At 51.1% G+C, this 12,417-nt stretch overlaps 5 protein-coding genes across 5 annotated transcripts; 4 read left to right on the forward strand and 1 right to left on the reverse strand.

Moving 5' to 3' along the window:
* The first annotated feature begins 1,501 nt into the window (after positions 1–1,501).
* On the forward strand, positions 1,502–3,581 carry BDZ83DRAFT_169122 (uncharacterized protein). The gene is made up of 2 exons (XM_060501452.1): positions 1,502–2,112; positions 2,165–3,581. The coding sequence occupies exons 1-2, from the start codon at positions 1,986–1,988 to the stop codon at positions 3,451–3,453; spliced, it is 1,416 nt and encodes a 471-aa protein (XP_060368011.1). The 5' UTR covers positions 1,502–1,985; the 3' UTR covers positions 3,454–3,581.
* On the forward strand, positions 3,434–7,081 carry BDZ83DRAFT_610766 (uncharacterized protein). Its single transcript, XM_060507606.1, has 2 exons — positions 3,434–6,785; positions 6,848–7,081. The coding sequence occupies exons 1-2, from the start codon at positions 3,710–3,712 to the stop codon at positions 7,039–7,041; spliced, it is 3,270 nt and encodes a 1,089-aa protein (XP_060368012.1). The 5' UTR covers positions 3,434–3,709; the 3' UTR covers positions 7,042–7,081.
* Positions 7,082–8,413, reverse strand: BDZ83DRAFT_610767 (uncharacterized protein). The gene has a single exon (XM_060507607.1). The coding sequence runs from the start codon at positions 7,922–7,924 to the stop codon at positions 7,307–7,309; it is 618 nt and encodes a 205-aa protein (XP_060368013.1). The 5' UTR covers positions 7,925–8,413; the 3' UTR covers positions 7,082–7,306.
* A 713-nt stretch (positions 8,414–9,126) lies between these two features.
* Positions 9,127–10,262, forward strand: BDZ83DRAFT_571478 (Deuterolysin metalloprotease family-domain-containing protein; the record flags this gene model as incomplete). The annotated part of the gene is made up of 2 exons (XM_060504415.1): positions 9,127–9,351; positions 9,411–10,262. The coding sequence occupies 2 exons, from the start codon at positions 9,127–9,129 to the stop codon at positions 10,260–10,262; spliced, it is 1,077 nt and encodes a 358-aa protein (XP_060368014.1).
* Positions 10,263–10,627: 365 nt separating this feature from the next.
* On the forward strand, positions 10,628–12,235 carry BDZ83DRAFT_610769 (uncharacterized protein). Its single transcript, XM_060507608.1, has one exon. It carries the CDS (start codon positions 10,666–10,668, stop codon positions 12,115–12,117), a length of 1,452 nt encoding a protein of 483 aa, XP_060368015.1. The 5' UTR covers positions 10,628–10,665; the 3' UTR covers positions 12,118–12,235.
* The last annotated feature ends 182 nt before the right edge of the window (positions 12,236–12,417 follow it).

Here is a 12,417-nt window from a genome sequence, read left to right on the forward strand (position 1 = left end):
TCGCTCCTTGATCTCAACGACGTGCAAATTGGAGGTCAAGAGCTGTCAACGTCAACGGGGAGGGGGAGCAGAGAGCGGGCACTAACCACGGCCCGTTGCCGTACCGCTGCCGGAGAACTGAGACCGGCTTTGCTGTCTCACTTCCCCTCTGTTGATCAACGGCACCCCGCGCAGGTGTCTCGTTACTCCCGTTCCTTGACGCGTACTCTGATGATGCCAGATCGGGATACAAGATTCTAGCGTCTACTCAGCTTGGCGGGGTTGTCAAGGTGTTTTTAGTATAGTATGGTGTTGGTCTTTTGTGATCTGCGAGAGATTCGTTTCTTGCTTCCCCTTACAAACGTGTGCCTACTTTTGCTCGAGCGATGTATAAGGTAACTTACCGGATTGTTGCAGGCGTCAACAGAATCTGTCAAACTATTGTGTGAGTCGAGACGGAGATGATTGCCGCGCAGCAGGATCGTGATCTAATACGATGTGTCGTGACTTTGCACAGTGGTGTTGTTGGACTAATTGGTCCTGCTTGCCTGCAACTACTCTCAATCTCGTTTGATATCCGTAAACGGCGAGACATAAAAATGCAAGTTTCACTTCTACATGAACTTTACCACGACGCCCCTCAGTTGCTTCACCGCACCGTCGAAAGATACAGCCATAAGTGGATGGGAATATGCTCGGTCAGTTCATCTGCTTCCTTGGCGCGATGAAGCTGATGGTTAGAGCCAATATCTCAGGGTGTATGCGCGGACGAAGACGGTCGAATTCAGTCGCTCGCATACCCATGAGCACCAGGACAGTGTGGCGTTATGAAGAGGCACGCGACATGTAGTAAGGCAGCTCTTCCTTCCATTAATCCGAAAAGAAACCATCGTGTCTCGTTGATCACCTTAGGGCATGCCCTCGACGTAGCTTCTTTCACGTTTCACACATTTGTATAGATGATCATCTCTGACTCCTCAAGAAAGGTCATGGCCTTACCTACGGGCATGCCCGTATGCCTTTGCAATGAAGGGTCTCAATAAGACACATGACATGTAGCTAACTTGATCCAATCAACTCAGGACCTTTTTCTGCCCCGCCAAAGAGTTCAACCGCTCGAGATTACAAGCTGCCAGGCTGCCATTACTGCCTGTGTAACCGTCAGTATCTCTTGCGGCCGGACTAGACCTAGTATCGTGATAGCAATTGCGTGTACGAACAAGGAGGGAAGCGAAAGGCGCTGAAGGTGGTTGGCGCTTATCTCAGAATCAGACACACTTATAGCATGAATTCGCCCTCAATAGTAGAGTTAGTGCGAAGATGAAGAAAGAGCCACGTTCTATCAAAGCGTGCCGGTGTCCAGAATGGCAAGAAGAATGGTTAGGCTACCTCAAAGACGTTGGTTGTGGCAGGAGAAAGTGTCAGCTTGAGAAGTGACGAAAGGCCACGCTCTGCTCTACTAGACCATATCCAAAGCTTTACCTTTGAACATTCGAGAAACTGGCAATACGTCTACTCCAAACTTTCCAGAGTTCACATACGACCTTGTATTGTCTTCCGAAACAGACACTCAATCCTCTTCTTCCAAGACGCACTCGCTATGCCCTTTCGAAAGAATTTGGACAGGAAGTCACTCAGCTGGCCTAGAAGACGTGGGATCCGGAATCCAAGCACAGCAAGCCTACTTTTCAGACCTGTGAGCTTTTTTCCACAGCCTTGCCGTCGCCCATAACTTCCTCTGGGCAAGTGGCGCAAGCGACATGCAGTCAGCAGCCCAGAGCGGAAATAGCCTCGTGATTGATATTCGCGCGCGCAACCCAAAAGAAACGCCAACCAAAGATGGAAGAACTTGATTGGGAAATGTCTTCCACACCCTTTTTTCAATATGGACCAGCTTGGCAACACGCAGGTATATAACTATGGCTTGGCCCCGCCCAGGCTGTCAAGCAAATTCGCTCAACTAAACGAGAAGGCCACGAACCACAGCTGCTTTGCGATACGAAGACATGTCGAGTGCCGAGAGTGAGCGTTCAGCACCTGCGCTGGATAAGGTTGTCGAGGAACAGCAGCTCTTATGGAATGACAACGATGTTCCAGCAGAAGACAGTGATGCTTTTGTGAGCCGCATCCATCGTGAGTTACTTTGCTATTCAATTTACAGGGTTAACCGACTAATGTCAATCAGGCCACTTCGGAGAGCATGATGCGAAGAATGAGACATTCCAACTAAAAGATGATCAGATTAGCAATTGGTTCAACCCGCCGAATCCAGAGTGTCACGCCTCTTTTGGGGACTGTGGAGTAACGGCCACCGTCAATGCCTACGGTGACTTGATGCAATTTAGCAGCTTTTTAGGGGCTGGTCAATCCGGTGTATTTTCCGCAGACCATAGCAACATAGACGAGCCATTCTATGTTCGAAGCAGGGCTGAGCAGCTGCTCGAGATGCAGCGAGATCAAGTGCGCGAAAGCGATGGCTACGGCCTGCGGTTTCCTAGCATAAACCCTCAGCGATGCCGTAATCTAGGTTATGTTCATGACAGATGGCCTCGGTATGAGATGGAACACGATAAAGTAAAACTCACTTTGCAGTGGATGGTTCACGAGAGAACGGTTTTGCAGCAATGCCTTATTACGAACGATAGGGCGGACGATGTCGAAGTCCCTTTCCGATTTGCCAAAGCTATGCACATCCGAGACTTGGATTATCTCCAGTGGCCCGATCCAGAAAAGCAGCCAGGTCATTTTCAAAGGCAAGCCCCAAATGGCTATGGGTGGGTTTTTGTTCAACATTTGCAACATGATGGAGCGGACAGAGAAAAGAATAACGAAGCAGAACCAACCCTAATGCCATCAGTCGCCACCCAAATCGAGACAGCAGGCGAAGATCCAAAGGAAGTGTCAAAACATGCGGAGCTCCCGTCGCCTGAGCCATTGGATGCTGTTGCAGTCGTGGTGTCCGTCTTTGTAGATGGCAAGGCTGTTCATTGGGGTCATAGTGATAGTACGATTACCGGCCTTTGGACAAGATCTTTGGGGAGTAAAGCCACAGTTGAGGTTGTCGCCGCCTACAAAATGGTACATCTGACCAAGTCTAATGCCGCATGGGATGAGTTCCTCATACCAGCGGTCCGAGCGGACGTTGGCAAGTATCTGAAGTCAGTCCAATTCACGGCGTTCCATATCTCAAAATACATTAAGCCAGCCGAAGACAAGAAAACAGAGAAGCCCGAGAAATCCAGGATTCGATGGGTGCAATCTGTTTTATCGACCAAAGATACACAACCACATCGATTGCCGACCAACAGCTCAACGGATCACATCGACTTTGTTGTTCGCCGGAATTTAGAGAATATTTTGTCAGCATGTGCCATTCCTGTTGAGAATCCTTCTGTTGAGGGAGGAACAGTGGCAGTTGCTCTGACATGTGGCGATATGTCGATGCATAGGGTGTGTTCTTCAGCGAGTTTGTAAGATAGAAACCACTCCTACCCCTTTCCTCTCGAGCCCGCGTCAGGCGCATTCTGATTTCGTTAGCTTCGCGTTCTCATTCCTGTCTGAAATTGCAGAGCGTCTGGATGACACCGAGCATGCTGGAGCCGAACATCCTTATAAGTCGTTACGACGAAGAATAGATTTGGTATGTCGCGGCCACTTGCAGTGGCTTTCAAAAGCTGGTCTTACGGAAGCGGGAGTTTTTGCAGCAAATTACTGGCCAACGGGTACAGTCATGGTTGACGCGAATGATGGTTCGTTTATGCCAAGCGACTCTTTCACCGATACACCCTTCCACTTATTGAAGATTTCCGCGTTTATGGACACCCATAACAGCAATGACTATCGGAGACTTGCCCGAAGGGTGATACACAAGGTTGCTAAAGCCTGGCTTCATACACTTGACAAGTCCGACAAGCGTGCCTCCCATGTCTGGCCTCACGCACGAGATGAAGGGTACAACAAATACAGACTCAATGAACATGTCTGGATATGGAGAGCGTTGAAAACAATCGAAGATGACCGGCGAAGATCTTCTGAAACGAAGGACCACCCGAACGATGGAGAGATAGATCGTGAAGAGGTGGCTGAGGGCGACACAAAGGATCGGAAAGTTCTTGACATAGGTCAACGAGACCAACATGTCAGTGATGATGAGAAGATTTTCAGGAAGTTCGACTCTGATGTCATCCAGCGGGATATCCTGCGGCGGTTTACTGTCGAGAACGACGTGTCCAAGAAACGAATGCTGGCAATGACACGGTCTCCCCGCGAGACGCGCTTTTTGCTCCATGCTAGCGACACTGCTTTATTCTACGGCATCAAATGGAATTTCTTCTTACAAACACTCTTTGACGAGGTCTGGGATAACACCATTGAGGCCCAGGTCCATCATAGCGAGAATTCAGAGACAGGGTGGGACAACTCGATCAGGTATGCGCTGGCAATCATGATGGGAACCAGGAACATGACTCTTAACAAAAGGTCACCGAACGACCTTGTCAAATCTGCTTTTGACGTTTTACTTCGATCCACAAATCCTAACGGGCTCTTTTATGGGCAACTGGACGGAACTACGAAAGAGCCAGCGCTGTTCGCCAGAGAAGAGGACCGAGACTTCTACTTCCTTGCAAGCTTCGAAATACCCTACGTTCTTCTCACGCATCTTCCAAAGATCGACTCAGCATACAAAGACATTACCGGAAAAGATCCCAAGTCGCCAGTCAGACTCGAAAGGCTCCAATTGACACCCCAGCATCCCTTCAACGAAGTCGCAGATATGATTACACAGCAGCCAAAGCGACAGGAGCACAGGTCGCCTACAAATCAAGGTTCTGCCGCTGATGCCGGTGAATCTCAAAACATGTCTGCGGGCCTCTATCAGAACGTCAAGTCCAAGCGACCCAAGACTACGGCAATGAAGAAGAGCGTCCCTTTCAATAGCTTCATCGATCAGAGCAGCATCATTGACCTTGATGATGAATGGCTCTACAACTATCCATCCTTTCTAGGCAGCGATGAAAAGACAGCCGAAAGCCTCCATGAAGAGATGAGGAAGTTTTTGGGTCCAACATGGCCAAACAACATAAGCACACGGGTGAATAACACAAACATCGTAATCACAAAGGCAGCTGAAAAGTACATGCAAAGACTTTCAGAGCCAAAGAAGGATGATGCTTTGCCAACTTCAGACTCAACTTTCTTCACAAATTACAACGCCATCGAGATGTATTCTTGTGTGGTTAATGTCCGGAAGCAGAAAAATCTAAGCAAACAGGAAAGGGCAGACGGCGACGAGTGCCATTATATCTCTGGCAGCCTCTCGCTCTGGGAATACTTGTCAAGGCCTCGTGTAGTCAAAGAAGCCAAGAAAAGACTGATTTGGCTGCCGGCAGCGAGCGACCAGTATGCTCTCATTTGCTACATGACCAGCCCACCAGATGAGAGACAAGCCATTTCGCTCTTCTTCGACCGTCATTACCATTATGAAAAACAGTTTCTCGAAGAAACAACGATGGTACTCAACACCTGGGACAGTGAACTTCATCTGAGCTTCCATCGACTGGTCGATGAGAGTTACAAGCTAAGGACGGGAATCCCCGCGTCTAGTCGGAGAAACATTCCAGGCGTTGCCAATAAAAAGCTCATGCAATGCTCGATGGGGTTTCGCTTTTCAGGAGACTTTTTCGACCGATACTGGACATGTTACATGGTTGAACACACCTCGAATGGGTGGAGGCCTGGTCCGTGGGGCGAACAAGGTTGGCAGCAAAGAAAAGTGCTAGAGTTACAACTTTTTGACAGAATCCTGAAAGAGATTGTCCAGAGCACCAAAGACATCTTCGATATGGTCGTACACGAGCTGGGAGAGAACCGGGGAACCATCTCCTTCTCGACTCTAAGCAGCGTTGAGTACTTTTCATCTAGCGCCCAGTGGCAGAACTGTCAACAAATACTCCAGGTCGTGGAGGAAGAGCTCGCAGACGTGCTGTCGACGGTCCTCAAATGGGAGGCGCGTGAGAAAGATAGGGGCCAGGAGCGGCCGCGATGGACACGCAACGACGAGCGCAAATACCGCGGCCTCATTGGAAAGATGCAAGGTTCGACGGGCCGTCGCACGCGAGATTTACACAACTACCGTAACAGCATTCGGTCACTGAAGGAGCAGCTGATCAGCAATCAGCAGCAGAGCCGTGACAACCTCTCGCTGATCGACGCAGAGAACGTCCGGCTCTTCACGTACGTGACTGTGATATTCCTACCACTCGGCTTTGCAGCCAGCATCTTCAGCATGAGCGAAACACCACCAGGCAATGTCCTCAAGCCCATGATTGTCTGCTCCGTAATTGCGCTCTTCCTCACAATCGTGGCACTGGCCAATGCGAAGAAAGTGTCGATGGCGATCAATAACTACTCACAGGCGAAGATGAACAGCAATCTTTTTAACTTGAGAAACGAGATATATGGAAACGAGGTGCAGGCGCCACCCACACAACAGGAACATGAGGAGGCCAAAGTCGGCCGGGTGTCTGAAAAAGACAAAAGGCCTGGCGTTCCTACTTCAAGCCAACCCATCATCCACAAGGCCGGCTTTTCGGGGCATGTTCAGTTCTGGATAGGATATCTATTCATTGATCTGCCCTCTGAAAAGGTCTCAACCGCATGTGGAATCTTGGGAGACCCAGAGCCCAACCACTGGACCACCTACATTCATGTCATTGTAGGATTCATGGTTTTGCCTATACTTCTCGTTGCTCGCCTCATCCAGCTTTTCCTTTACAACGCAGTCGATGTGGGCCGGCTTGCCTGGGGTAAGTTGCGCGAGCCCCCCCCCCTCCCCCACCTTACTGTTCTCACTACTGACTTACTCAAGGCCAATACAAAATTTTTGTTACATCAGCGAAGCCGAAGAAGCAAGACTTGAAGCGTAATTGGCTGACAGACACCACGAGTATACGTCGGCCGCTCAAGGAAAAGGTTGCAGAAGTGACAAAACGCTTATCAGACCGGCAGGTCAATAAGAACGAACCGGGTGGGGATGGAAATACCGGTCCGAAAGAGTCGTGACGAAGTGATACGTCTCTCGAAGCTCACTCATCATGTTATGTCTTGAGTACTTTTCATTTCTACCCTGGTGAATGTCAAGAATATTAGAGTGCGCAACGATTCAGGCTCGTAGTTGCTATGAATCAAGTTGCTTCATTCTCTGAAATTCCTAGTTCGTAACCTCGTTTGATATGAGCGCAGTCTCTCAAAATGCTGTTGAAGAGCATCCGGCAAGAGCCGTATAATCGAAACTTTGAGACGACATATGAGCTAACAAACCAATTGCTCAGTTTCCAACCTCAATAGTCTCCGTTTCCCACTCCCCTATCAAAGATCCTGCGCCTGCACCGACAGATGTCAACTTTTCGGGGCTCTGCAACACTTCCTCCGTAGTCAGACCAGGCCAGACAGCCATCCACCTTCCCTTCATCGCTACCTTGGCCTTGCCTGCCTCCCACACATCTCCCGGCACTCTTGGCTCGCGAAGCTCAACAACCTGATCCGCGCTCTCACCGGGTCGCAATGTAACGAGCGACTCGGCGCCGGGCGGCATCTTGCGGTTGATCATGATGGCATGGGTCTCGATCGGCTCGGAGGCCCCGGCCGGCTGGATGGACACCTGGCCTAGACCGAGAACGGCGGGGTCAAGCGGGGAGTTCCATTTCAGGAGCGTCACGGCCGTGTCCGGGTGTGTGTTTTTGACGGACACTGAGACCTTTGGGGGCGATGTGCCGGACTGAGACAGGCTCACCTCGAGGTTGTTGAGGAAGGATGAGGAGGAGTCAGAGGTCATTGTGAAGGATTGCAGTGGTGAGTAAAAGTAGAATGTGAGTACGATGACGGCGCCGATTGCTAGGGCAGCCGGGAATGAAAGAGGCCCTCGGCTACGGTGATGAGGGTTCATGTATGATGACTCGTTTTTCGCTAGGGATGGTTGTAGAGTGTGAAGAGGTGATGTAGACTTGAGTGAAGTTTCTTCAGATACGAGAGCTTCAAAATTCAATGGGTTGATGGTGATGGAGGCAATGTCAGTATGTTGGGTTGCTGGAAAGGTGATGATGAGTTCAGGGGGCCAAGAGAATCGAGACTTGAGAGGGAATGAGAACGATGACGATGTTGTGCCACGACAGTCTCCTGACAAAGGCTCCAGACGAGTCCACTACGCAAGGAAGAGGAGGCAAATGGAGGATGCCTGATTGGATCGTCAACGGCTTTGATGCTCCTTTAGGCAGGTCGCAGAACCGATGAGAATCATGAAGGGAACGGACGTTTGTAGGATATTGGGGCTAGACCGAGCATGAATGCGGGGCAAACGTTTGTTACGTACACGCGCGTATGAGGTTGTCGCTGCCGAGATTAAAAGTTGCCCCGAGCGAGTCTGAATCAAAGCAGCGCCACTGTTGTTTAAATCAAAACGGCACGCAGCCAAGACCTTGCCAAGTCCACGTTTTGGTGTACGGCTGTCGGTAGTGAAAATAAACAGCTAATCAGAGTCGACCTGGCCCACTACTCTATTTACTTTAAACTCCGAACCCAGCACCTCCTACTCCATAACGACCTCTTAAGGCTCATATTAAGCTCACTAAAGGAGTGGGAGCCGCTTCTTAACCATCATAACCATGGCTCCCCATTCGTACAACGAAGCAGCTGGGGATGGCTTCAGTTATAGTAGTCTGTGTAGATCCGTTACGAGATGACTCCGCTGGACACACCCACCTCTATCCGCGGCTGCGCGCTTCGGTTGGTGGAAGCCTCGTGCATCAGCTTTCCTGTTCGTCTCTATTTTGGACATGATCGGATAATTTCCATCCTTCCAACTTCGCACCCGCATCCCGAACCACTGGGACAATTCTCCGTGGTGGAACGTTCCCCCGGCCTTACACCCGTATCCTTGAAGTTTCTTCTCCGTGATGCAATCTACTGTTCGTTTGAGGTCCCAAGAAGGGTTACCTTCAGATCAGGGGGCTTCCCTCTCAGGAGTTATGGAGGAGCCATAAAGCCTTCCTCTCTCGCTGCTAACTGTTGTTCCTCTTGAGAAGAATTCAGCATCTTCCAACGGCTTCGTCCTATACTCTCTTTAAATTCTCACCACCTTACTTAGCCATCATGAAGGCCGCCACTGTCGTTTCTTGCCTCGCAGCCCTCGCTAACGGCGCTGCCGTCAACCTGGGTAGACGTGCGGAGCCCCTCGATGTGAAAATCGAGCAAGTCGGCAACAGCGAGCTGAAGGCTAGCATCACCAACACAGGAAGCACGCCCCTTCGTGTTCTCAAGGCGGGCTCGATCCTCGATGGATCGCCCGTTGAGAAGGCCCAGTTCTCGACGAGCTCGGTCGATGGCACTGGTGGTGAGTCTAGACTTACTACTCATTACATTCTAAAAGTAAATAGTATCTAACACTATCAATAGTCAGCAAGGTTGCCTTCACTGGCGTGCGAGTCTACGTTCACGATGCCGATCTCCCCGACTCTGCCTTCCAGACCATCGAGGCCGGCGAGGTCGTAAAGGTCCAGTGGGACGCCGCCCAGGTCCACGACCTCAGCAGTGGTGGCGACTTCAACATTTCCAGCACTGGATCCCTCCGCTACGCCGAGGAGGGCAGCAACAAGATTGCCGGCCAGGTCGTCTTCGACTCGGGCGTCCTCCAGGCCACCGTCGACGGCACCCAGGCCGCTTCGGTCCACGCCGCCTTCCACGAGTCCCTGAACGCCAAGCGCGTCACCATCCAGTCCGACTGCACCGGCACCAAGAAGACGGCCGTCACCGCCGCCCTCTCCAAGGCCAAGACCTACGCGACCAACGCCCAGACGGCCGCCAACGCGGGAACTCGCCTGCAGCAATACTTCAAGTCGACCACGTCGAGCACAAAGTCCACCGTCGCCGGTGTCTTTGGCAAGGCCGCCACCCTCCTCGGCAGCACGTCGAGCGGCGCCGGCCTCTACTGCACCGACGTCGGCAACTTCTGCAGCGACGGTGTCGTCGCCTACGCCCAGCCCGGCAGCGGCGGCTACATTGTCGTCTGCGACTACTTCTTTCAATTTCCTGCCTCCACCACCTCGTGCCGCGCCACCGACCAGCCGTACGTTCTGGTTCACGAGTCCACCCACTTGACTGAGGTTGGCGGAACCGACGATGTCTGCTACGGCTACGAGGGTTGCGTCGACTCCCTCAGCACCTCCCAGGCGTTGAACAACGCCGATTCCTTTGCCATGTACTCTCAGGGCATCCAGACCAACTGCTAAATGCGGTGGTCTACGATGGCTCGGGTTGAGACGTTTCTTTGTACAATATTAGCCAATATATAACATGTATCTATCCCTTTCATGAACAAATATCACACCATTGATCAATCATGTACTTGCCTTCCAAGCACATAAGAACGTGACACATAGTTGATGTCAAGACCTAGATGTTCGGTTTGGTTTGCAGTTGTTCAGAATATGGGTATGAAGCATCGTTAGACGAGTGCGGTGATGTACGGATTTAAGCACCTTTGGCCCCAAGTTGCCCGCTAAGCCATTGGTCCACAATGAGGTGTACCTTAACCAACAGCTAATGGTTTGACCACTACGCAAACGCCAGAAAATTACCTTATAGCTCCTGCTACCAAACCACACCTCAATGCCAACTTCGCCTTCGTAAAACATGGAAAATCACATAAGGTCATTCATGCGGGTCATTCGCAAGATTGACGACGCAGACGAGCTCATCCAATCGTTCTTAGCATCCGAGGAAATCATACCCTCTCAGAATGATGCCTCGCCGTCACTCACTCCCCATGATCAGAAGCGTTTGCTCGACTTTCCAGATGCCGAAACTCAAGCAGCGAACATTGCCAAATCGACTGAGCTGTCCAAAGAGAATATGCTTGAGCGCGCTGTCGAGTCACCCTCGCAGCTGACCGCCGCAGAGGTCTCCCTACTCAAGAACCGCTACTGGATGGATATCTCGCCAGGCGAGGAACGTGAAGTCTCACGGGCAGCCGGGCTGATCATGGAACCCAACAGAGTCTCAGAAAAGGAGTATGAACAAGCCCGAAACCGTCTCAGGGCAGTGCGTCATATGCTCTATGCAGACAATGAAGAGAAAGCCATCGATAATGCCATCATAGAGCACTGGCGGCGCGAAAATGAAGCATGGAAAGCGAGACAGAGGCAGGAGACTGAAAATACCTTGTCCAAGGCGCACCCGTGGGTGAGACGTCTGTGGGAGGAGGACAAGGGGGAGAAGGTCTGGGGGTACGGCATCTTCATCGACCCTAAGGCGTTCGCCAATGACGACGAGGCCGAGAGGTACATGGCTCGGAGGGATGGTGTTCTGTTCCACGGCCGCGGCGCGGTTGGGGCGGGAAGCAGTGCCATCAACAATAAGTGGAGGTTGCAGAAGCTTGAGTGGCCCAACGATAGTGCTGCAGATGACAGCAAGGAGATGGACGCCAGACAAGCTGTTGGTCGAGGCGACGAGGAAGAAGATAACAGTGGACTGGCAATCGACGAGAACCAGAGAGATGGAAGAGAGGACGAAGAGAGACTCGCCAAGTTCCGCATCTTGCGTACAAGGTTCAAGTCTCTCCGAGACAGATGCCTGGGGAGTCAAACACAGAAAGGCAACATCTCCGGCGCATCGATGCAATCAGAAACCAATGGTTTGGAAGACGGTATTCTGCAAAACGTCTTTCTGATGGTAGACAAGCCAGGCGTCGAATCGGTTGTTGGTGCGCATGGGCTCGTTGACGACATGTGGATTTGGGCTATTGACCCCGACTACGACGATGCGGACGAGTTGCCTACCACAATCGATGAATCACGGCCTTCGGAGACGCCCGAAAGATACAGAGGGTTTATGCGGGTACGGCTACAACAGGTTGTCAATAACTTCTTCGATGTGCGGCGCTTTCACGAGAGAAAGTACTCGATGAAGGAACTCTGGGAAGCCGCTCAGAAGAGCAAGCAAAAAGCCTTCGTGTCGGTCCGCGATTCTGAAGCTCGGAGTTGGAGTATTGATCGTTTCGTGGGGAATGCCATGAGAACGCAACCTCCGCGTATTGTGTACGGAACTATGCCAGCGACTTCCCCCGAAACGTTGGTTCGCAAATAGATCCAGAGTTGTCACTGAAGTTTAGAAGCTTTCCACTGAAGACTAGGGCAGACACTGGTCCAGGCAATTGACTCGAGTTTCTCTGTAATGGTTCGGATTCTTGGCGTACTGAAGCCAGTCACAGTTTGATAGTTTGAAGTGGGTTTTGAGTTTTGAATCATACCTTTGTTGGCTTTTAATCACGGCTGGCTGGCAACTTCCTCCCAGGAAGACTCTCTTTTGCACCTTAACTTATTCCTATCTGCAACATAAGGTAAGTAAAACGTCTGAGGGTCACTAATCAAGTAACATTACGGAACT

Source organism: Colletotrichum acutatum (assembly GCF_030867785.1).
Source record: "Colletotrichum acutatum strain CBS 112980 chromosome Unknown BDZ83scaffold_20, whole genome shotgun sequence".
In the NCBI taxonomy this organism is placed as follows: domain Eukaryota; kingdom Fungi; phylum Ascomycota; class Sordariomycetes; order Glomerellales; family Glomerellaceae; genus Colletotrichum; species Colletotrichum acutatum.

Bases quoted from the DNA above. Each gene is read 5' to 3' on its own strand.
- BDZ83DRAFT_169122 (XM_060501452.1), top strand. From the start codon at position 1,986: ATGTCGAGTGCCGAGAGTGAGCGTTCAGCACCTGCGCTGGATAAGGTT. The intron at 2,113-2,164 runs GTGAGTTACTTT...AATGTCAATCAG, and splicing joins TTTTGTGAGCCGCATCCATC to GCCACTTCGGAGAGCATGAT.
- BDZ83DRAFT_610766 (XM_060507606.1), top strand. From the start codon at position 3,710: ATGGTTGACGCGAATGATGGTTCGTTTATGCCAAGCGACTCTTTCACC. The intron at 6,786-6,847 runs GTAAGTTGCGCG...GACTTACTCAAG, and splicing joins TGTGGGCCGGCTTGCCTGGG to GCCAATACAAAATTTTTGTT.
- BDZ83DRAFT_610767 (XM_060507607.1), bottom strand. From the start codon at position 7,924: ATGAACCCTCATCACCGTAGCCGAGGGCCTCTTTCATTCCCGGCTGCC.
- BDZ83DRAFT_610769 (XM_060507608.1), top strand. From the start codon at position 10,666: ATGGAAAATCACATAAGGTCATTCATGCGGGTCATTCGCAAGATTGAC.